General features: G+C 36.4%; 1 protein-coding gene across 1 annotated transcript in view; it reads left to right on the top strand.

Annotated features, from left to right (window-relative positions):
• The window catches only part of LOC127226598 (solute carrier organic anion transporter family member 6C1), a 55,150-nt gene extending 33,420 nt beyond the window's left edge, over positions 1 to 21,730 (top strand). Inside the window, exons 9-12 of the mRNA XM_051190668.1 lie at positions 5,750 to 5,903; positions 17,239 to 17,426; positions 19,425 to 19,489; positions 21,585 to 21,730. Coding sequence (XP_051046625.1) covers positions 5,750 to 5,903; positions 17,239 to 17,426; positions 19,425 to 19,489; positions 21,585 to 21,730 — 553 coding nt within the window. The remainder of the gene's footprint in view (positions 1 to 5,749; positions 5,904 to 17,238; positions 17,427 to 19,424; positions 19,490 to 21,584) is intronic.
• The last annotated feature ends 379 nt before the right edge of the window (positions 21,731 to 22,109 follow it).

Genomic DNA, 22,109 nt, shown 5'->3' with positions numbered 1-22,109 from the left:
GTCTGTAAGAGATCTATATATGTATAATGAATCTTGTATGCTAGGAAAAATAGGATTTATATTTCTGCCTTACAGTAAGATAGAATTTACCAAAAAGATAAAATTTATCTTTAAGTTTATGAATACATTTGTTTATTGTATGAATAAATGATATGTTATAAACATGAAAAACATGATCAATGTATATCTTTTGATGCAAAAAATTATGAAAATGTTTCTTTCTAGTTGAAAGAGCACAGGAAAAATGAGGGGAGGTAAGAGATTTCTGTTCACAATATAAGAGACTGGACTTCAGGATTATGTGCATTAGGTATAGTCTCTTTTATGAATGCTTATATTTTTATCTTTAAAAAACTATTGTTTCTCAACTTTAATATCAGATTTCCTAGAAAACATGGCAAACATAGATTGCTGCCTCCCATTGTTACAATTGCTTCCATGTCTGAGAATTTGTAAGTTCACAGGGAATGGTGATGCTCCTGGGCCAAGGGACTCAGGTGTAGAAAGGTTGACAGTGATACTGGAGAACAAAAGATGGACTAGAGAAATATGAGGGCTGATGAAGGTCCTGTGACCTCAAGGTTTTGTCTTGTTTTGCTTTAATTATTCTGAACCAGTTTATTGCTCAAAACAGCACCAAATAGAACTGAAAACTTATTGTGAATTTACACACTATAATTTGACAAATTTCTTAAAAGTATATGTCAGATCCCAACTCTATACTTCTTAATTTTCCTCATGTTCTAGTTAGGAGTTTTCCAACTCCTTCAGTAAGTGAGTCTGTATCTTTGTCCATTCTTTAGAGTTTATTTATTTATTTATTTACTTACTTATTTCATCTGACAAGCAAATGAAAGTGAATACTATCTCACTTTGTATATAAGATAATATCCTTTATATATGACAGGGAGCTCCACTCATGAAGTCTTACCAATATGGCTGATGAAAGAAGATCTCTACAAAATATTCCAACATGGATTTGGGGGGGGGATCTCAAAAGGCCCCATCCCCGAATTCAGTGGCTGTGGCCACTAAGAAAGTAATAGTTTGTTTTGTTCATGCATGAGATGAGTTTCCTAGTAGTTTATCAAACCCAGAATTCAGTCTCATATTGTTTTAGTTTTTGCAAATGGTCTAATGTATATTAGGCTGAAATTAAATGAGATAGAGTATACTCAGGGGATGGAACACTAACCAGTCAGAAGTGCAATGATGTTTATTTTCAACATTTTCTTTTCAAATTTAACAGAAGGTTTTGCTAAATTAACTAAGGAAAAATAAAGGGCATTTTGAATGAACATTACTAGGAAAAGTTTATTTAAAGACAATATGATTAAAAAAAATAAAAGGCACTAGAACTAATATATTGTGTTTAGGATAGTTACATAATAGAAGCTAAATATAAAAGGATCCATGATTCACTGTGACTGGAGCTGTAGCTCACTGGTTGTCCATTTGCATAATTACTACATGGCTAGGAGTTTTAAACCAGCACAGAAAAAGCTTCCTACAAACAAGTAGAAATACCATCATTATAAAAGAACATGAGTTTCTTATATTAATTATAAAAGAATGTATTTACAATATTATTATCAATGATATAAAGTAGATGTGAAGACCAATTACTGATTATTACAATATCTTGAAGAAAATAATTAGAGAGTTTTTAAAGTAAAGCTGCCCCCATGTTCTTGAACAGGAGAATCCATTTTTTATGAGCATTAGACTTCTTTCCAAGTTTCTGCTATGTATTCAGTGTACTGACAACAAAATCCCATCAGGCTGTCCTTTGTAGATGCTAGTAATAAAATCTTATTGCCATTCATTTTCAAGGACCTAGAAGAACAAAAAATAAAAAATAACAAAATTAGAAGACTAACCCTATTTGCTTCCATTACGAACTGTAGAATTATGTTAATTGAGAAAGTGATAAAAGTGCATTAATGAAATACAATGGAGAGATTTTATATGTAGGAACTCATGTTGTTGATCCTTGCCAGGGCAGAACAATGAAGTAGAGACTATAGAGCCATTTACAAAAATGCTATTAGCTGACTGCTTGGCCCTTAAAATATCTATACAGCATTATATGGAGTGAGCAAACTTTATAATATTTAGGGATATTTTTGTATATGCATATATGAATACAATAATATTTAATGTAAAAAGAATGCATGAATTTGAAGGAGAGTGGGTACGGTTCAGAGGGAAGAAAGGGAGGGGAGAGATGTAATTGTATTATAATCTCAAAAACAAAGTATTTAAAGAGCAAACATCATATATAAATACTACTTTCAAGGCTAGAGTGATCGCTCAGGGTTAAGAATGCATGGTATTTATTCTCTCATAAAGCCTGAAGTTTGTTCCAGAAACCCATGTCAGTTGGTTGAGAAATGACAGTTATTCCAGCTTCAGGGGATCTGACATGCTCTTTGTTTCTGAAGATACCCACACCACTGAGGTATTCTTATACAGATACATGCATACTCACAAATAAAATATAATAAAAATAATTTAAAGATGTAAAAATGCTATTTGGTTGGGACCATTAGATGCCTATATGTAAAGACATTACCTTGGATCCCCACTTCATACTGTACAGAGGGATTAAAAATGAACCATAAGTATAAATGCAACATATAATATTCTAAGAATGTGATGGAAATTCCATTTTGATTTTGAAGTTGGCAAGGATTTCTTTCACATGTCACAAAACACATAGTCCATGAAACATTGCAAGTTGGACTTCATAAAAATTAAAATATGCCCTTTCAAGGACTTCTTTTTCTGTTTTTCTTTTTTGTGGGGTGGAGGTGCTTGATATAGGGTCTCACTATGTAAACCTGGTTGTTTTTGTACTCACCATATAGACCAAGCTGCCCTTGAACATACAGAGAACCATCTGCCTCTGTCTTTGTCTCCAAAATCTTGATATTAAAGGTGTATGCCATCATTCCTGGCTTTCAAGAACTTGAATTTCTTTTTTTTATCAAGCCACGGATTCTAAAAAGATGATTGAAAATAATATATATAAAATAAAGCATTTGTTTCTGATCATACAAAACACCTAATAATAAGAAAAATAACGTAACAAGGGACAAACAACCCGAAACGATACATTCATCAAATACACACACAGGGATGGCAAATATGCAGAAATGAATTCATCATCATTAGTCACTAGAAAAATGTGAATCTAACATCACAATCGTAACTATTGTTCCTACATCAGAATGTCTAAGTCATTGAGCTCATACTGTTACAGAGAAATATAGAGAACAGTTCAGTCTCCTGTATACCACTAGCAGAAATACAATCATTAACTGAGGGGGACCCGGCAGGTGTCATGCAAGTAGGGGAATGAACTTCAAAGACATGAAAATGATAATCTCAGTTCAGACCAACTCTGTCAATATCAATCAAACTTTGGGGTCGGTGATGCCATTCTGTCTCTTTTCCATTTTTTTTTTTGTGTTCAAGCTACTCACATGCCATCCTTTCCAACTTCTGTTGACAAAACTCCATTGAGTTCATCATTACAAATATCTCCATTAACTGTACACTTTATACATTCACAACCCTTCTTCAGTATTTTATCTCAAGTTAGGTTGGCTTCCATTTTCTGTATCTCTATCCTTCATGCGCTTATGTGTACATGAGGTAAGTTAATAATGACCGCCAACCTTCCTGCTGTGTTTTACATGTTAAATTTCTTGTAGATTTTAACCAAGAATCTCGAAGAAGCAACTTAAAGAGCAGGGTCAAACCCTTAGTAGTGTCAAGTAGTGAAGAGGATAGCCACCTTACTTAGTCATAAAAATTTTAATTTGTGTTTTAATTTATCTAGCATGAACCTAAGCACTCATTTAAGTACGAATTTGATGATCAGGAGAGGGGAATGTCCTTTATAAACTGAATGATCAATACCTAAGGAATGTTAATCAGCATCAAGCAAATTAAGGGCATTATGTCTTACTCAGAATTGTATCTACACTAGAAGTTGGCCACTTTTTAGTGTTTTTTTTTTCTATGTCTCACATGAAGGAACCTTTGAACATGAATTATTCCTGCCATGAGAGAAAAACAAAAACAAACAAAAAACTAAACTGTGACACCCTCATCTTGGCTCATGCAGAAGTTAGTTGAGCTCCATCTGCCATTGCTTGGAACTCAGGTGTTGCTGCTCTGAACTAGTGGGCTCTACACAGGAAGGACTGAGAGGGGGCATGCAGAGGGAGAGCGCTGAGCTTTGGTCAAATCATGCAGGAGGGTCAGCCCTTGAACCCATGTTGCTGGCCTGGGATCTGAGCAGCTGTGGAGCTCATTCTGTCTGCCCTGCCAATTTGTGTATGGCAGAAATTCCCTCTATTTGTCTCTAATTTCTCTCTCTCTCTCTCTCTCTCTCTCTCTCTCTCTCTCTTTCCTCTCCTCTCCTCTCCTTCTTTCCTCCTTACTCCCCCTTTCCTTTCACCCCCCTCTCCTCTTCCCTCCCCTTCCCCATTTTCTTAAATAATTGACTGGGATTTATTTTTTCTCCATTCTTATGGGATTTTTTTTTTTGTCAACCTGGAAACTTTCCCCTCAATCATACTGTGTTAAAATATGCTGACCCCAATTTCCTGGTATGACAGGATCCCCAGTACAAAAGGAAGCATAATTTCATTGAAACTCAACTCAGAATACATGCCATTTCTTCCAAGAAGATAGGTTACAGAGACAGGTTACCCATGCTATCGTAATGACCTAAGGAAGGATTTGGTATTGCCTTGGTCATATAGAAGATGTGGCTATCATATAGGCTATTAGCCACTCTTGTTCTAGTTGTAGGAGCTTGGGAGAGCTCTTGGCTGCACAGGTAATATCCATTTGGATTACTTCTGATCCTGTGAGAGTTTGATATAGCCTGCATGATGGAGAATGCAGATCACAGGGCTGTTAATCACCTCCAATTCCCAGCACTCTGGATGGAAGAACAGGTTATAAGTCCATTCCATTTAGAGGACAATCCTGTGTGCTTAACATTTCTGGTTTCCCTGGTGACCTGTGAGTACAAGGACCTTTGTGGTCCTAACAACAAACCTCTTTGGAAAACTGATAATTTCTAGCAAAGCTTTCAAAAAGGTTGGGGTAGCCACACAGGTGGCTCAAGAGGACCCAGGTGTTGTTGCCAGCACCCACATTGAGGAGGGGTGCTGTAAGTCTAGTTCTTATGAATTTAATGACAAAATTTGCTTCCGTAGTTGATATACTCACACAGTGTGCAAATATACGTTGAAGCAAGACAAACACACGTGTAAAATAATTCTAAAATAGTGACATAAAACCCTTCACACAATTTAAATATTACACAAGAATCGTGGAAGCACATGTCCATGTAAGAGCAAACAAATATCATTGACATGTATTTATATGAACCACTTAGGTGTCCTGTACTTGTACAGACCATAAAAGAGTATCATATTCCATACAACTGGTGTAACAGGTTGTTGTGAGCTGAATTGAAGGTACTAGGAATGGGATTTTGGTACTCTGGATAAGCAGGCAGTGCTGTACAGAGCTAAGCTATTTCTCCTGGACTACCAAGTGGTGCACCCTTAAATTTGTATTTTATTGTGTTTGTATGTTTCAGTAAATCTGTGACAAAGTAATTATTGAAATGAGCATATCTGCAGCTCTCGTTCATATCTTAGTGTCTCCATTAATAATTTAAATCATAGTGTCATAAATTTATTTCATCTCAACTTCACAGGTCAGGTATCTTGGGAAACCTCACAGCTCCATGCAATGAGAAATGTGAATGCCCAAGCTCCATCTACGCTTCCATTTGTGGAAGAGATGACACTGAATATTTCTCTCCCTGCTTTGCAGGCTGCAAGGCTTCTAAAAATTTAGACAATGAAAAGGTAACTTTTAATCTTGCACCTTTTTCTCCAGGACCATGTTCACTTTGTAGACCATGATTAGAAGATTTGATTCTACTCTTACGCCTCTCTAAAATGTTTCTGTTATACTTTCCTCATTTGTAATCTTAGCAGCCCAGAGGGCAAAGCTAGTTTATGTTTTCTGAGTGCCTCACTGAATTTTGAACACAATCTTTCACACACCAAAAGGTTGCCCAGTGCCATTGTGTGAGTCATCTTTCCTTCAAATGTGCTTACTCTGTGCTTTCCTGCAGTTTCTCTTATTTCTGCTCTACAGTAAAGTTTTTTTTTTTAGCGGTGTGTGTCGAATCCAGTCACCTACTGCCTTTTTTCTATGATTGTGCACTAGATCTTACCATATATACATGGCTTTCATGGAAGATATCTGATAATGTAGAACATGCAGAGCCACATTCTACATGAGAGAAATATGACTTAACTGAATTGAATATACCTTAAACCTCTAGTTATATATCTTATGGTATGTCCATGAAATTTGTTACTTCTTTCCTTCCTGCCAATGCCCAGAATATATTCATTTTCCATAGTCCTTGTTCTGTTGTAGAGAACAATTGCCTTTCCTACCACTTGTCTAAGTTTGTGGGGTTCTATCTCTTTTGATTTTGTGTGTGTTCACATTTTGGTGCATGTGTTCATGTGTGTGTACATGAAGATTGCATGCACAACTATGGATGGCAACAGCATTTGGTATTTAAAAATGGATAAAGTATTCAGTCTCAAAATATGTGAATGAAGTAGTGGTGGTCAGAGGACCATCTCTGATGTCATTCCTCAGGAGCAGTCCAGCTTGAGAATAGAGATAGTCTTTCACCAACTTGCTGCTCTCCCAACTAGTTCACAGGGATCCACACATTTCTGCTTTTGCAAGAGTGGAGTTACAAGCACACTACCATGCTGGACTTTTTATGTGGATAATTCACTGACTGAATTATCTGGCCATGAACATTTTATAGTTGCTAATTACATTATTTTTCAGTTTCTACCTTTTAATTAGTAAAAAAAAAATTATGGGTATAGGTACTTAAAATACTGTGGGTTTTTTTCTCTCTTTTTCCTAGTTTTTGTGAAGGGAAGAGAGCAATAAATAAGTATATTTATTGATTAATATTCATTTTAAGCAAGTATTATAAGAGAGATTTTGGCATTCATAAAAATCACCCCTAAAATTCTGTATGTTAAAATGGTATTTAAGTCTTCAAAATATGGGAGAAATTTAAATGGAATAAAAAAGTACAATTACTCTTATAGTTTCCCATCTTTACAAGTTGTTTAAGTTACTGTAAGTCCTTGCTTTATACATGTACCCATTTATTTTTGTTACTCTGTTAAGTTATGTAAGTGCAGCTGCAGACACCTGTCATGTCACCCTACAGCAAATGTTGACTCATCGAGAGGCTCAATGTAGTATCACTACTGAGCTCTCCTTTGTGGGGAATCCTGCTTTGGAGCATTCATCTCAAGGAGTTCTTCATAATTTTCTTATATCTCTATGAGGCACAATTAATTCATAATCCATTGAAAATATGGAAAGATTCTACAAAATATCCACACGCTGTGTACTTAGAAGTGGGGAAAAATGAAACATTTTCAGTGAAGAGTATAGCTGCCAGAAGTTGTCTAGAAAGACAATCATCTTTGATGGAAATAATTGCTCTCAAGCAAAACTGACAAAAACAAAGGATGTGCTTCAAAAACTTTGATATGGATGGAACTGAAGAATGTGTGGAACCCGCATTAGTGTCACGTGGGAAAGAACTGAAACAGCAAAATGCTTTCGACAAAACTAAGGAGAAACACTGCGTTTACTAAAGCAAACAAACAAACAAACAAACAAAAAGTCTTTTCTTCATACTACTAATGTAGACTCTTTGAAATCACACCTTATGCTCCTACAAGAGGCTAACTCTTTTTGTTTGTTTGTTTTTATTTATTATTGTAATAAAAACCCTTGGACTTTCCTTTATGATCTTGTATCTTTGGCGGGTTCTTTTTTGTTATCTTCTTTGGCTTTTATTGTAAGATAGCAAAGATAATAGCAAACCCGAGAACTTCTGTCAGCAGGTTCTCTAGCTTACCAGAGACCTAAGTTGTATTATCAGTGGAGGAGCTAGTTTACATGTCACCCAAAGCATTAAGGGATCTCTTAGGTGCCAAAGGACAATGATGGCTTTCTGTCACAGTTTGTACAGGAGAGCAAAAGAAAAGCAGAGCAGAAAAATGTGTGTCAAGTATCTTAGGGTTTTTATTGTTGACATGGAAACACCCATGACCAAAAAGCAAGTTTGGAAAGGAAGGGTATATTTGGCTTACAGTTCAGCATTGCTATTTATCACTTAAGGAAGTCAGGACAGGAACTCAAACAGGGCATGATTCTGGACCAACAGCCCAGGGATATCACTGTCCTCCATAGACTGGGACCTTCCCGAATGATCACTTATTGAAAAAATGCCCTACAGCTGGATCTCATGGAGGGATTTCCTCAGTTGAAGCACCTTCCTATCTGATGCCTCTAGCTTGTATCAAGTCATGACATAAAACCACCTAGTACAAATAGGACAGTATATGACACTTAAGAAGACTTTTTTCTTTCACATTTCAATTTGTAACATAATCCTACATAAGAAATTGATAGGACAAGTCATACAAATAAAAAGCATCTGACGGAGGATCCAGATGAGTGAAATACAGTAAGAGTAAGACGCTATTGGTGTATATCTCATTTACAAAAGCATTTTTGGCATGTAAACTGTAATGACTATTTTAAAATGAATTATGATTTTTCTCTTGGGTGACCCAAACATTACTAAATGTTTTTAGGGACAGAAAGGAGCTCTTAGGTGTAAAAATGAAGTTCTTAATTGGTGTAGATAATAGAAGGCCAGAGTCAGATATAAAGGGAAATGCTGAGAGGTCAGAGAGACCTTACCTCCTAAGCCTCTACGAAGAGAAGACAGCGATTTCCTGTTTGTGCCTGCTTATATCCTCTTACTGACCATCTATTTACGACACTTGCTGCCTGTCTGTACAGACCTCTAGACCTCTATGGTTAACTAGTGGCAAGCTCCATTCTCTGACTCTTTGACAGGTTTGTTCCAGAATGATATCACCACACTTATGATAGCCTTTAAACTATTTCTTCTAACTTTGTATAGTTTTTTTTATTTTATATAACCAAGTCCATTTAAATGAAAACAAACATTTATAGACAATATTTGGGAATTTGGGCATCGTTCTTTCCAAACTACTTCCTGCTGGTAAGGGGCGCTGTCATGGGGGATTCAAAGAAGATGCAGAAATCCTGGCTGTAGTCTGTAAGGCTGCTTTGTCCAGCTGTTTTGAATGTAGGATATATACATCCTGTTTATTCAATTAGTTCAGTGTGTGTGTGTGTGTGTGTGTGTGTGTGTGTGTGTGTGTGTGTGTAAGCTAGAAGCTGGTGATAAATCTCTTCATCAGTTCTCTGTTTTACCTTTTAAGACAGGATCTGTCAATGGATGTGGAGCGCATTAGTGTGATTAGGCTGAATGCCCAGTTATCTTCAGGATCCACCATATAAAACTAGCCTTATAGATTTACTTTTCCCATGGGTGTAGTGTATTCATACTCGGTTCCTCTTGTTGCATGGTAAGGGCTATAATAAATGAATATTCTCCTAAATTCTATTCATTTATATATATTTAATTTTTGTAGGCATGCCTATACTTTCATTTTTAATGATTGTAAATTGAATATCAATTTTTTCATACAGCATGTTTTGATTACAGTTTTCCCTCTAGTACAGTCCGTACTAGATCCTTCACTTCCATACCCAATTAAATATGCAACCTTCCCTTTTCTCTGTCTTTAGAGAACAAGCAGGCATACAATAATAGTAACAATGGGAAGATGCAATAAAAAAAAACAAACCAAAATTGAGAAAAACAAACAGTGAAGAAAAATGCCCAAAGAAAAAGCACAAAAAACATTTATAGATACTGAGAGACATTCATTCACACATACAGAAAACCCATAGAAACAAAATTGAAAACCATATTATGTAAGTAAAATATCTGTGTGTAAAAAAAAATAGACAAGTAAATAATTAAATTCCCCAAAGTATTCTGAGACTAAAACAATAACAGCAACAACTCTCCAAAATATCATTCTGTGTGTGTGTGTGTGTGTGTGTGTGTGTGTGTCTGTGTGTTTGTGTGTGTGTGTTGGCCATCTACTGATGGGCATGATGTCTTCCACTGAGAGTAGTTTGAATGCCCAATGAGACTTGTTTGGAAAATAGCTATGTTTTCCTTTACAAGTGGTTGTCAATTGGGATAGCCTCTGGGTCAAGTATGGGTAAGTGTCTACTTTCCCTTTCAGAGCTGGTAAAGTGGTCTGGCCCAGCCCTTTGCATGCTATTACTGCTTTTGTAAGTTCATTTGTGCAACCGTACTGTTGTGTCTAGAAGACTTTATCTCCTTGGTGTACTCCCTCACCTCTGGCTCTTAAAATCTTTCTGCTTCCTCTTCTGCAGAGTTCCCTGAGTTCTCAGGGGAGGGACTTGATGTAGGCATCCCATTTAGGAGTGAATATGCCAAGGGCCCTCGCTCACAGGCATAGACATGGTTGTCTGTATTTTCTCCCATCTACTGGTGGAAAAAAACTTCTGTGATAATGGCTGAGCAAGACCCTGATGTGTATATCGGATTGTTATTAGGAGTCATTTGGTGGCTATGTTCCTTATAATATTAGGTTTCCCCCTGGGTCTGTGGCTGACGTCACACATTCACAACCACTAAGAAGTGTGGGGAATTTGTTCTATCTCATAGAATGGGCAGGCAATTCACCATTGTAGGTCACAGGAATTATAGTTGGATTGGTGTTTACTTTCTCCTTTGGTGACCTGGAGAGTACCTTATAGTACCATGATCATTAGTCCTATTCCATAGGGGTGAAGCCTCTAGGTAGGCACCAGCTAATTTCTTTACATTTAGTGAACCCTGTAAGTGTTGTCTTCAGAAAGAGTGTCTTGCCAAGAATTTGTGGAGAGCAAACTATTGCCTTGGAAATGGCCCTAGTTGTTTGGGAGTTTTCATGGGGCCTCTTAGGCCAAAAATTCCATGTGAAATCAATTTTTTGAACTGGAAGATTGGTTTGGAGGTGAAGGATAAATAGGTTGGACTTTGTCACCTCTTGTTATTTGGTGATTACATTGGGACTTTTTCATACATGTTTATTATTATTATTATTATTATTTTGATATAGGTTCTTTTATATCTTAACTATATTTACATTGAAAAAAATCTTATTTTACATACCAATCCCAGTTCTCTCTCCCTCCCATCCCCCCAATCCTCCCACCATCCACCCATTACAGTCCCATCTATTCCTCGGGGAGTGTGAGGTCTCCAATGGGAGATCATCAAAGACTGTCACATCATTTGGAGCAGGACCTAGGCCCTCCCCTGTGTATCTAGGCTGAGAGAGTTTCCCTCCTTAGGAAATGGGTACCAAAAGTCCATTTGTGTACTGGGATAAATACTGGTTCTACTGCCAGAGGTGCCATAGACTGCCCAAGCCCCACAACTGACACCCACTCAGGGAGCTTGTTTTGCTCCTATGCTAGTTCCCCAGCTGTCAGACTGGGGTTCATGAGATCCTACTTGCTCAGCTCAGCTATTTCTGTGGGTTTCTCCAGCATGGCCTTGACGCCTTTGCTTATCACTTCTCCCTCTCTACAACTGGATTCCAGGAGTTATACGCAACGCTTAGCTGTGAATATCTGCTTCTGCTTCCATCAGATACTAGATAAAGGCTCTATGGTGGCATTTGGGCAGTCATCAATCTCATTATAGGGGAAGGGCATTTAATGTAGCCTCTCTACTACTGCTTAGATTCTTAGCTGGGGTCATCCTTGTGAATTCTAGAGATTTACCTAGTGCCACATTTCTTGTTAAGCCCAAAATGGCTCCCTCTGTTAAGCTATCTTTTTCCTTGCTCTCCTACTATGTTCTTCCCCCAACTCAATCTTCCTGAGTGAGGTAACCCAGACACAGAAAGAAAAACATGGTATGTACTCACTCATAAGTGAATATTAGACGTAGAGCAAAGGATAACCAGCCTACAATCCACAACCCCAGAAATTCTACGAAAAAAGTAGGAACCTAAGAAAAAGATACAACCCCCCGCCCTGAGAAGGAGGAAAAAAAGGACAAGATCTCCTGAGTAAATTGGGAGCATGGGTGGGGTGGTGGGGGAGGGACACAGAAGATAGAGAAGGGGACAGGGGAGAACATGTTTATATTTTAAGAAATTTCTACTGTATAATGTTTGCTTGTGAGCCTTCAAATGCCCTAAGTAGTAGCTGACCTTCCCTGCAATCCCTCCCTTAATTCTCTCTTGTCTCATCCTCCATATTTGCTCCTCCCACCCCATTAATCCATATTTATGTATTCTGTTTCCCCTTCTCCCAGTCCCTGACTCTCTGGCTAACCTCTATGAGTCTACAGACTGTAACTTGCTTGCCATTGCATTAATTTCTATGATTTATTTTATCACTGAGTAATATTTCATTGTGTCAATGTATGATTCATCTGTTGATAGACATCTAAGCTGTTTTTTAATCAGCAGTGGATATGTTTGAGCAAGTGTCTTTGTAGTAGGATGTAGACATATTTGGGTATATGCTCGAGTGGTATATCTGGATCTTGTGGTAGATGTATATTGAGCTTCAGGAGGATCTGCCACAGTGGCTGTGCAAGGTGCTACTCCTATGTGTTTATATATTTTAAATGGCACACACTGTTACTATTACTTCCTGTCAAGATTTGTTCATTTTCTTATATTTTATGATCTATTGTGTTATTATTTCTTTCTGCCTGAAACTTTTCATTGGGCAGGGGATGTTATCTGGGAGATAAGTTTCATCCAAACACTGAAAGGACACTGAAGGAAGATGTTCTTCTGTATATACGTTTCTCTTATTGGTTGATGAATAAAACGCTGTTTGGCCTATAGCCAGGAAGGAAAAATAGGTGGGGCAAGGAGATGAGATGAATGCTGGGGACAGAGGCAGAGAGGCCAGGGAAAGGGATGCCACGCAGCCGCCAAAGGAATAACAGGTGCAGGCATTCTCCGGTAAGACAAGACCACATGAAAATACATAGATTTATAGGAATGGATCAACAATTAAGACAGAGAGAACCAATAAGAAATCCTAGCCATAGGCCAACAGATTAGTGATTAATATATGTCTCTGTGTGCTCATTTGGGGCTCATGGGACTTCAATAGCAGGCTGGAAAGAAACATCCAGTTACAGGACACAATTTGGGATTTTCTGTACTGTGACAAATACCAGGGACAAACAATTGGAAGGAAGATTTAATTTTGCTCTTGCTTTCAAAGTCTTCATCCATTGTGGCATGCTGCATTAATTTTCAATCATTGCAAAATCATTAATATGGAGCATTCTTCTTATTGCATTCCCGAAGGAGAGAGGAATAAGTGAGTTTGTCAGCCTGGCCCTGTTTCCCCCCACTGCTTGGAGACTTTTAATGACTTCTTCTATTTCACTAGAGGTTAAAGATAAATTTAAATGTTTTATTTGACCTTGATTTAACTTTTGCAAATGGCACCTATCATGAAAATCATCCATTTCTTTTTGGTTTTTCTAGTTTGGTAGAGTACACATTTTTAAATTATGTCTTTATGATTCTTGGAGTTTCATTGCTATCTGTTGAGTACATCCCCCTTTCAAATCTGATTTTACTAATTTGGAAATTCTCTCTTCTTTTTTAGTTAGTTTGGATAAGGGTTTTTCTATCTTGTTGATTTTCTCAAAGAATCAACTATTTGTTTTACTGATACTTTTTATTGTTCTCTTTGTTGTTTCTATTTCATTAATTTCAACCCCCAGTCTGACAATTTCTTGCCACCTACTCCACTTGGGTGTATTTACTGCTCTTTGTTCTAGAACTCTCTGGTGTGCTGTTGTTAGTATAAAATCTTTATGTAGGCACTTAATGGTATGAACTTTCCTCTTAACCACCACCTTCATTGTGTCCTATAAGTTTGGATATGTTTTGTAGTCATTTTCATTGATTCCTAGGGAGTCTTCAGTTTCTGTATTTCTACTTTGACCCATGCTTCATTTTAGCTGAGAGTTGTGAAATGTCAGTGGGTTTGTAAGCTTTTTGTTCTTTCTGTTTTTGATACCCAGCTTTATTTCATGGTGGTCTGATACGATACGATTCTTGTATCTTCTGAGGCTTTATTTTTGTCCCAGTAAGTGGTCAGTTTTGGAGTAAGTTCTATGAGGTGTCGAGGAGGTACATTCTTTTTTATTTGAGTGTTAATATTTGTTAGGTTCGTTTGGCTTATAAGGTATGTAGCTCCAGTATTTCTCTTTTTAGCTTCTGTGTGGATGACCTGTCTTTGGTGACAGTGGAGTATTAAAATGTATGAGGGTCAGTATATGTTTTAAGCTACAGTAGTATTTCTTTTACCACAGTGGGATCCCGTCTCTGGGAAAAGGAATAGATATATAGAATTAAAATGCCATTCATTGTTGTTTTCCCCCCCTTGATGATTATGTAGTGTCCTTTACCATTGCTTTTGATTAATTTTGGTTTGATGTCCATTTTGTTAAAAATTAAAGTGGCTATATCAACTTGATTCTTTTGTTCATTTTTTTTTCCAACTCCTTCCCTTTAGATAATAGCTATTCTTGATGTTGAGGTGTGCTTTTTGGTTTAAACAGAAGGCTGGATTCATCCTGGGTTTTATTGTTGTTTTTGATTTTTCAAGACAGGGTTTCTCTGTGTAGCCCTGGATCTCCTGAAACTCACTCTGTAGACCAGGGTGGTACTAAAATCACAAAGAGACAGCTGCCTTTGCCTTCTGAGTACTGGAACCACCTGACTACACCCTGTCTTCTGTTTTCTGATTCTTGCATGTCCTTTCTGTCCTAGCCTTCCCTATGATTTGCCACTGAAAATCTTAATCATATTCTGTATCACTGCTTTATGATTGGCTGCTGTTCTCTCATCTGTAACGTCTGTCTAGGTTGCAATGTAACTCTCTTCCATACCTTCTTTACATTTCTTCTCACATAGCTCTCCACCATTTCTGCAGTTTCCGATTCTGCTAAGTACAAGGGTGTTTCCACAAATACAACCTACAATTTTGCCTAGCATTTTTCTTTCCTTCATAGTAACTACACATGCATTATATAAACATTTTTCTTTTCTGTTGTGTAATTGCTTGCATTCCTAAGTAGAATATTCTGTAACTAACAAACTGATTTCTGTTACATTGTTTACAATAAATTCCCTCAAATTAAACTGTTGTTTGACACACAGACATTTAATAACTTTGGCAGAGTGAAAATTTTACCTTGGATATTTTTTTATGTTATTTAATGTGTCTACTAATTCATCAGCTAGGCTGATGTAACTTTATACTCTTATTTTCTTAACCATTCAGGCCCAGGTCATCTTTAAACTTATTCTCATTATATTTACTTTGTTGGTTTTTTTCTGTTACAATTATTGTTTTGTAACTCTGTGCATTTTAAGTGGCCTAATAAATTCCTATAGTATTTATTCATCTCTATGGTGGTAGGAATGTAGTTGGTCCCCATAGGTTCATAGGGAGTTACAATATTAATATGTATGGCCTTGTTGGAGTAGGCATGGCTTTGTTGGAGGAAGTGTACCACTACGGAGCAGCAGGCTTCGAGGTTTAATATACTCAAGCTTCCCCATGTAGTACTTAGTTTACTTCTCATTTCCTAAGGGTCAAGATATAGAACTCTTAGCTTTTCATCTAGCACCATGTTCTTTTGCATGGTGCCATGCCTCTTTGTGATGATAATGGACTAATGATCATCAGGTCTCTCCACAGTAATAAAACCCTAACTAAGACAATCTCCAAATACTGTGTAAGTATTTTTAGCATTAGTGTGTGTGTTTGTGTTTGTGTGTTTGTGTGTGTGTGTGTGTGTGTGCTTTTTTTCTCCACAGGGCTGGGATTACAATTGCTGTTCTGTGTGTTCTTGAGATATTTGATCTCAGAAACAATGTGTCTACTGTGCTTAATAAAACTCATGCCATGATTATACACAAAGCAAAGTAATAACATCGTTATATAATCTTTCATGGTTAGGATATTGTTCATATTTCAAATTGTGGATATAGTTGAATATTATTCATTGCATACCCTTTTTGCTCTTAATTTATAGCCCTATCCACTGATAAATCCATAAGATGAATTCTTAAATTTGTAGAACTCTTCCTCGTTTACAACAATTATATACCCACAAACACCTACACATTGTAGCAAGAATAATACAAAGCCAGTGACAGATATTGGGGGTTTAAGCTGAAGATCAGAGAAGTAGATCAGCCAGCCAGTAGCTTTTACCTCTTCCAAGGCTGAAATGGAGATCCTTTCTTCCCTGTGACTGGAAATTGAATCTTACATGAAACCCTTTGCTTCTTTCTTAAATACCTCTCTAGTGCTGGAATTAAAGGCATTAGCTCTATCACTCTTTTAGACTGATTCACTTGAATGTAGCCCAGGGTGGCCTTGGGCTCACAGAGATAGATTTGCTTCTGTCTCCTGAGTCCTGGTATTAAACTGTGTGCCACCACTGCCCAGCTTTTATAGCTCTGGCTAGCTTTGCCCTCTGATCCTTCACAAAAGCTTTATTCGATCATAAACAATGCACCACCTAGACTATATATCATCACTCCTATAAAGTAATTGATTTACATGTAGAATGTTTCTGATTTACAACTAGTATTTAATTTCTAACTAACATATGGCAGGTCTAACATGAGTACATTCATTAAAACTCAGCAGTCCTAACTGGACATGATTGCAATTAAAACACCTTTGGTCCCAGTAATCTGGAAGCTGAGGCAATCAGATCTTTGAATTCCAGGCCATCCTGGGTTACATAGTAAGGCCCTGTCTATGGACTGCTGAGAGCAGGGGAACATCTTCTCCTTGTCAAATACCAAATGGTCAGCCTCAAAACCATACACACAAATAATATGATACTGCCTGAGCAAATTGCATCAAGAAAAACAGGCTATGGATTTGAAAGGGAGACACACGGAAGGCTTTAGAGTGGGGCAGTGGGAGAGAAAAAAAATGACATGATTATATTTTAATATAACTAAATTAGAAATTATTAACATAAACAAAACACTGTGCAGTCTCCCTTTGGCTATTGATTTAACTTTTATTTTCATAATAGTAAAGCTATTGTCTCATGTTTCTGAAATACTGTTTTTTTATGTTCAATATTCACAGACATACTACAATTGTTCTTGCATTAAAGAAGGATTGACAACTGCAGATACTGAAGGTGATTTTGTTGATGCCGTTTCTGGAAAATGTAGTAACAAGTGTCACGCATTACCTTTGTTTTTTGCCTTTTTCTTTTCTTCAATAATTTTTTCTAATTTGCCTAGTATACCTGTCACCCTGACTATTCTCCAGTAAGTATGTAATTTTTGTAATTATTGTTTACTTAATACATAAGAAACATTTAGAAATAGTTCAGATTATTACAGCAAATGACTTCCTGTGTTTTATAGCTCTAAACATAAAGAGAAGGAATTTGTAACATTAAAATTCATACATAGTTATAATTCCTTTACTTTTATTTTTTCATTATTTGCAAAACATGTATCGATATTATATTTGTTCTCACATTAATTTAAAAACAAGTGTATACAATTTTATATTTCACATGTTACTTTCTAATTTTGTAGAAAATATAGGTATGTATCTATTCACCAGTAACAAACTGAAGTTTTCCATAAACAGGAAAATTTTAAATTTTAACAGAGAGATGAGTGTAAAGTTTATTCATTGGCATGGGTATTTATCTCTAGTTCTACATTAAAAACTCAGCTATGAGCAAACATTAGAGTCATCCATAAAACAATACAGCATTTTTACAATTTCAATTTATTATTCTAAATTGATCCAACAATTGTTACTTACCTGTTCGTACAAAATGTTTTAAGTTCACATAACATTTTTTTTATTCTAGGAACGGAATAAAAGGACATTACTTTAAATTTATTTTAACAAGTATATATGCATCCTAATTATCCTGTAAAATCTAACTAACAAAATGAAACAAACAAAAAACAAACAAACAAACAAACAAACAAAAAAAACCCTAACAGTACATTTCTGGAATCATCTCAATTATCTGTGGAGTAAAAGTAGAGACAGAAATGTGTAAACTATCCTGGCAAGTGCAGTGGGCTTGCTTTCCAGCAGTACCTAAACTAGGTGCATCGTTATTTGCCTTTAATCTCAGAATAGGGAAGGTAGATACAGGCAGATCAAGAGTTCAAGGTCAGCCTTAAAGGGAATTAGAAGACAGCCTAAAGCAACATCAAACAACAAAAAGAGAAAGAGCAAAGCAAAGAGGGAAGATAGAGGGAAAAAGAGAAATACAGAAAAGAAATAAAGACATGAGTTCTGAGCTGCAATTAATGAAAGAGAGACTAAAAGAATAATGCAAAGATCATAATACATTGTCTAAAGTGTCTAAAGATTTGATACAAGGAAATAGATAGCAAAGGTTCTTTACAAGGTACTGACTTATAGCTGAACATCATTTACGTTCTTCAACATTTTATCTAATCAGTGATAAATACACAGATCTTCTGGTTTATTATTCAACTCTCTCATACTAAAATATAATGCATTTTAGCTGTTTTTTACTATTTAATCTGCTCTTCTCTTCTTCCCAACAAGCCCCTTCTTCAGGGATCTCTTTTAGTGCGTGACTTGCTAGACTAATTAGAGTTGTTTGCGTTATTGTGGGTGAGCACCTCCTATTTAAAATGATGCCATTTAATAAAGTTTTGAGTAATGAATATACAGGTAACATAGGGAAGAGCAAACACTCAGAAATCAGCATTATTTCAGTGAAGCTGAATGAAGCTGTAACCAGATGTAGGTTGTATGTAAGGAATGCCATTGCAGGGTGTGGTGCCCAGCCACCTTGCACTCAAGGGAGTGAGGGTCGGATGGAAACACCTGTAAGGAAGGCACCTGTCTGTGGCACCCAGTCACCCCTAGTAACTATGAAGAAGAAGCCTTAAGACAAAGACTTGACTAGAACTTTCTTCTTCATTCAAGGTACCATTACTGACATAATGTGTGGAGTGCAGAATCCACAACAAACAAACTAGGAAAGTGTGGAGTAGACTTCACAAATGCGAAACAAATTCTAAACAATCCTGTGCCTGTCAGCCTGAGCAAAGTTAAATTGAGAGTAAAAGAGCTGAGCCATTTCAGGAAAGAGAGGCTCAGGTGGATCTGATGTATTGAGAATGAAGGAATGGGAAAGTGGAAAGATGTCTATAGGCTGAAGAATTGTAGAATAAATTATGTATAAAATATATGTATATATTAAAAACATAAACATAGCATGTCCCAACCATAAGTAATGCTGCTACTTTTGCTTTCAGAAGTGCACCTGCCCATTTAAATTCACTGAGCCTGGGTATAACCTACACAATTTGGAGATTTTGTGGTATGTATTTTCAATGTACCAAATTGTTTGTTTCTGACATATAAATTTACCTATATATGTATTTAAACCTAAAAGTAAACAGTAATGTCTAATTAATAATAGATTACTTTGAAAAATTTAGGATCCAGTCAAATACAGAGAGAAATTAAATGAAATAAAAGCCATCGTGTTAAACAAAACATGCATCAATTATATTGCATCAGCTAGAGCCATGCATTTGGACCTGAAATATCTTCATTATCTCGTATCAGTAACTCTGAAGATTGTACAAAACATCCTATGTAATTTCATACTCCTTTTTGCTGCAAACAAAATGAGTTCTTTAAAATATTTCTCCCCAGTTATGGTTTTTGACCAATTTGTAGCACTATTCATGAATTTCCTCATTCAAAGAGGACTCAGATTCTAATAAGAGAGTGATTGGTTGACCTTATAAAAAGTCATGCCACTTTGCACTGTAGGGACTACCAGACTGGTAAGTCGGTCCTGGAGCAGGATATGGTGCTAAGTAAGATCTGTTTTATTTTTTTTTCTCCTCCATCAAGCTGCATCGCACCTTATAACACTATGTAAGCTAGACAGCGTTATTTTCTGTGTCCCTGTGGTTTCTTCAGTAACAGGGTCTTATCATCACTATGATCACTGACAGCAGACTATATTGCTTCAGGTGCCTCTAAGCCCTCCCTGGCTAGTAACCAAAAGAGAGGAAAACTATACTTGGCACTGACATTTTCATTTAATAATACAAGTCTTGAACAATACTCTGTTCAAACTCTGAAGTAGATCTTACCACATGACCCCGATACACCGCTGCTAGGCATATAACCAAAGGAAATGATGTTATTACGAAGATACTTGCACACTCAATAATTTTATAACCATTTCAACCTGGAATGGAGTCAACTTAGATGGTCACCAGCTAATGAGTGCACAATGAATGTATAGATGTATATATGGATATACATACATCACAATACATGGATATTACTCATCTGAAAAGAAAAAGTGACGTTTAGAAACTTTCAGGCAAATGGATACAACTGAAGGAAATGTTACTGAGTGAGATCACCCAGGTCATAAGACACAGTTCTGAATGTTTCCTCTCGTGTATGGATCCTAGCTTCCCACAATTTGCATGTTAACCTAGCATACTTGTGGAAGCTAGAAATGTCCACCCGCTCAATGGGATGCATTTGGAAAGGAGAGATAGTAGAATGGAGGTGAGACAAAGTAGACAGTGTGAACACAAGCAATGCAAGTGTTCAGACAGGAAGTGCGTGATGGGGCAGCAGAGAGAGGAGCCAGGGAGGCTTCATGAAGAAATAAGAGGGAATTATAAAACTCATGGGATATGAAAGAATGAATTGAACTTTTAAAAAGATGGAAATGATATGGAAGATAGGAGAAACAGGGGATGGATCCAAAGCTAAGACTTATAGATTTATGAAATCTCACCAGTTTGTAAGATGAATAAAAATAGAAGACATAAACAGACAATGTGTTTTAATTTGACAGCATCACAGTGTGCCCAAAACTAATGTGTATGTGTGCATGCTTGTGTATGTGTGTGTATGGTTCTGAGCCATGATCAGTTTCACGCAGCCATTGGGGAATCTTGGAATATATTCCCCAGGAATAAGTGAAGAGAAACATATACATCAGAATGCAATCAGAGAACATCAAGTCATTTTCACTCATTAAAGATATCATAGCTGTTCATCTTAAAAGATCCTGGAAGTCACAAAGTCATGCAGTTTAATGTCTTTGTTCTAAACAAGTCCTCCAAATTATTCCATGCACATTCAACAACTGCTTTAAGATACCTTGTAAACAACAACAAAGACAAAATTATAAAATCACTTCAAACTACTGACATTTGTAAACATGCAGGGTTCGGGATATTGATTGACAGAGTTAATGATCCAATGTCTAAAACACTATTACAGAATTTTTAAAAATGTGTTTAGAGGATCCTGTGGGGCGTGTGCACGGTGTGCATATATGTTTGTGTATGTGTGTGTCTTAAGAAGAAGTTATTCTAACCTTGGTCAAAAGTGTTTTTATAAAGAACTTATAGTCACTGACTGTTTCATAGGATCCATCCCTGCACCACTGGTTTTTAACTTGTCAACATCTCAGGCTTGCATTTACTGGAACATTAATCAATGTGGAATCAAAGAACGTTGTTGGATCTACAATAAGGCAAAAATGGTCTACATAGTGATGGGACTATGTAAGTGATCCAAGTTGTGTAATCTAAATAAATAAAATGATTTTTAGAATTTGAAATTGTTTTTAACAAGGTAATAATTAACCATGAATAAATATTTTTTTTGCTAAGTGAGAGCTTATACAATTTTGTAGGGAATATTTATAAAGTAGTAGTATGTAATTTATCTTAACCCATGTAGTTTTGTGCAAAATGCACTGGAGTTCTGTGCTATTGTTTAAGAAATGGTAACTATTAGTATAATTTCAATTTGTTAACTAATTTTGGTTGCACATTTATCGATCCAAATTTATTTCCTTTATGAAATTTTCAGTTTTACAATATTGAATATTATGTATCTTAGAATAAAAATCATTATAGTTGTAAATAACATCATCAAATGTCTCTCTG

This window comes from Phodopus roborovskii, unplaced genomic scaffold (genome assembly GCF_943737965.1).
Source record: "Phodopus roborovskii unplaced genomic scaffold, PHOROB, whole genome shotgun sequence".
NCBI classification, from domain to species: Eukaryota; Metazoa; Chordata; class Mammalia; order Rodentia; family Cricetidae; genus Phodopus; species Phodopus roborovskii.
This window is presented reverse-complemented; position numbering and strand designations above follow the sequence as displayed.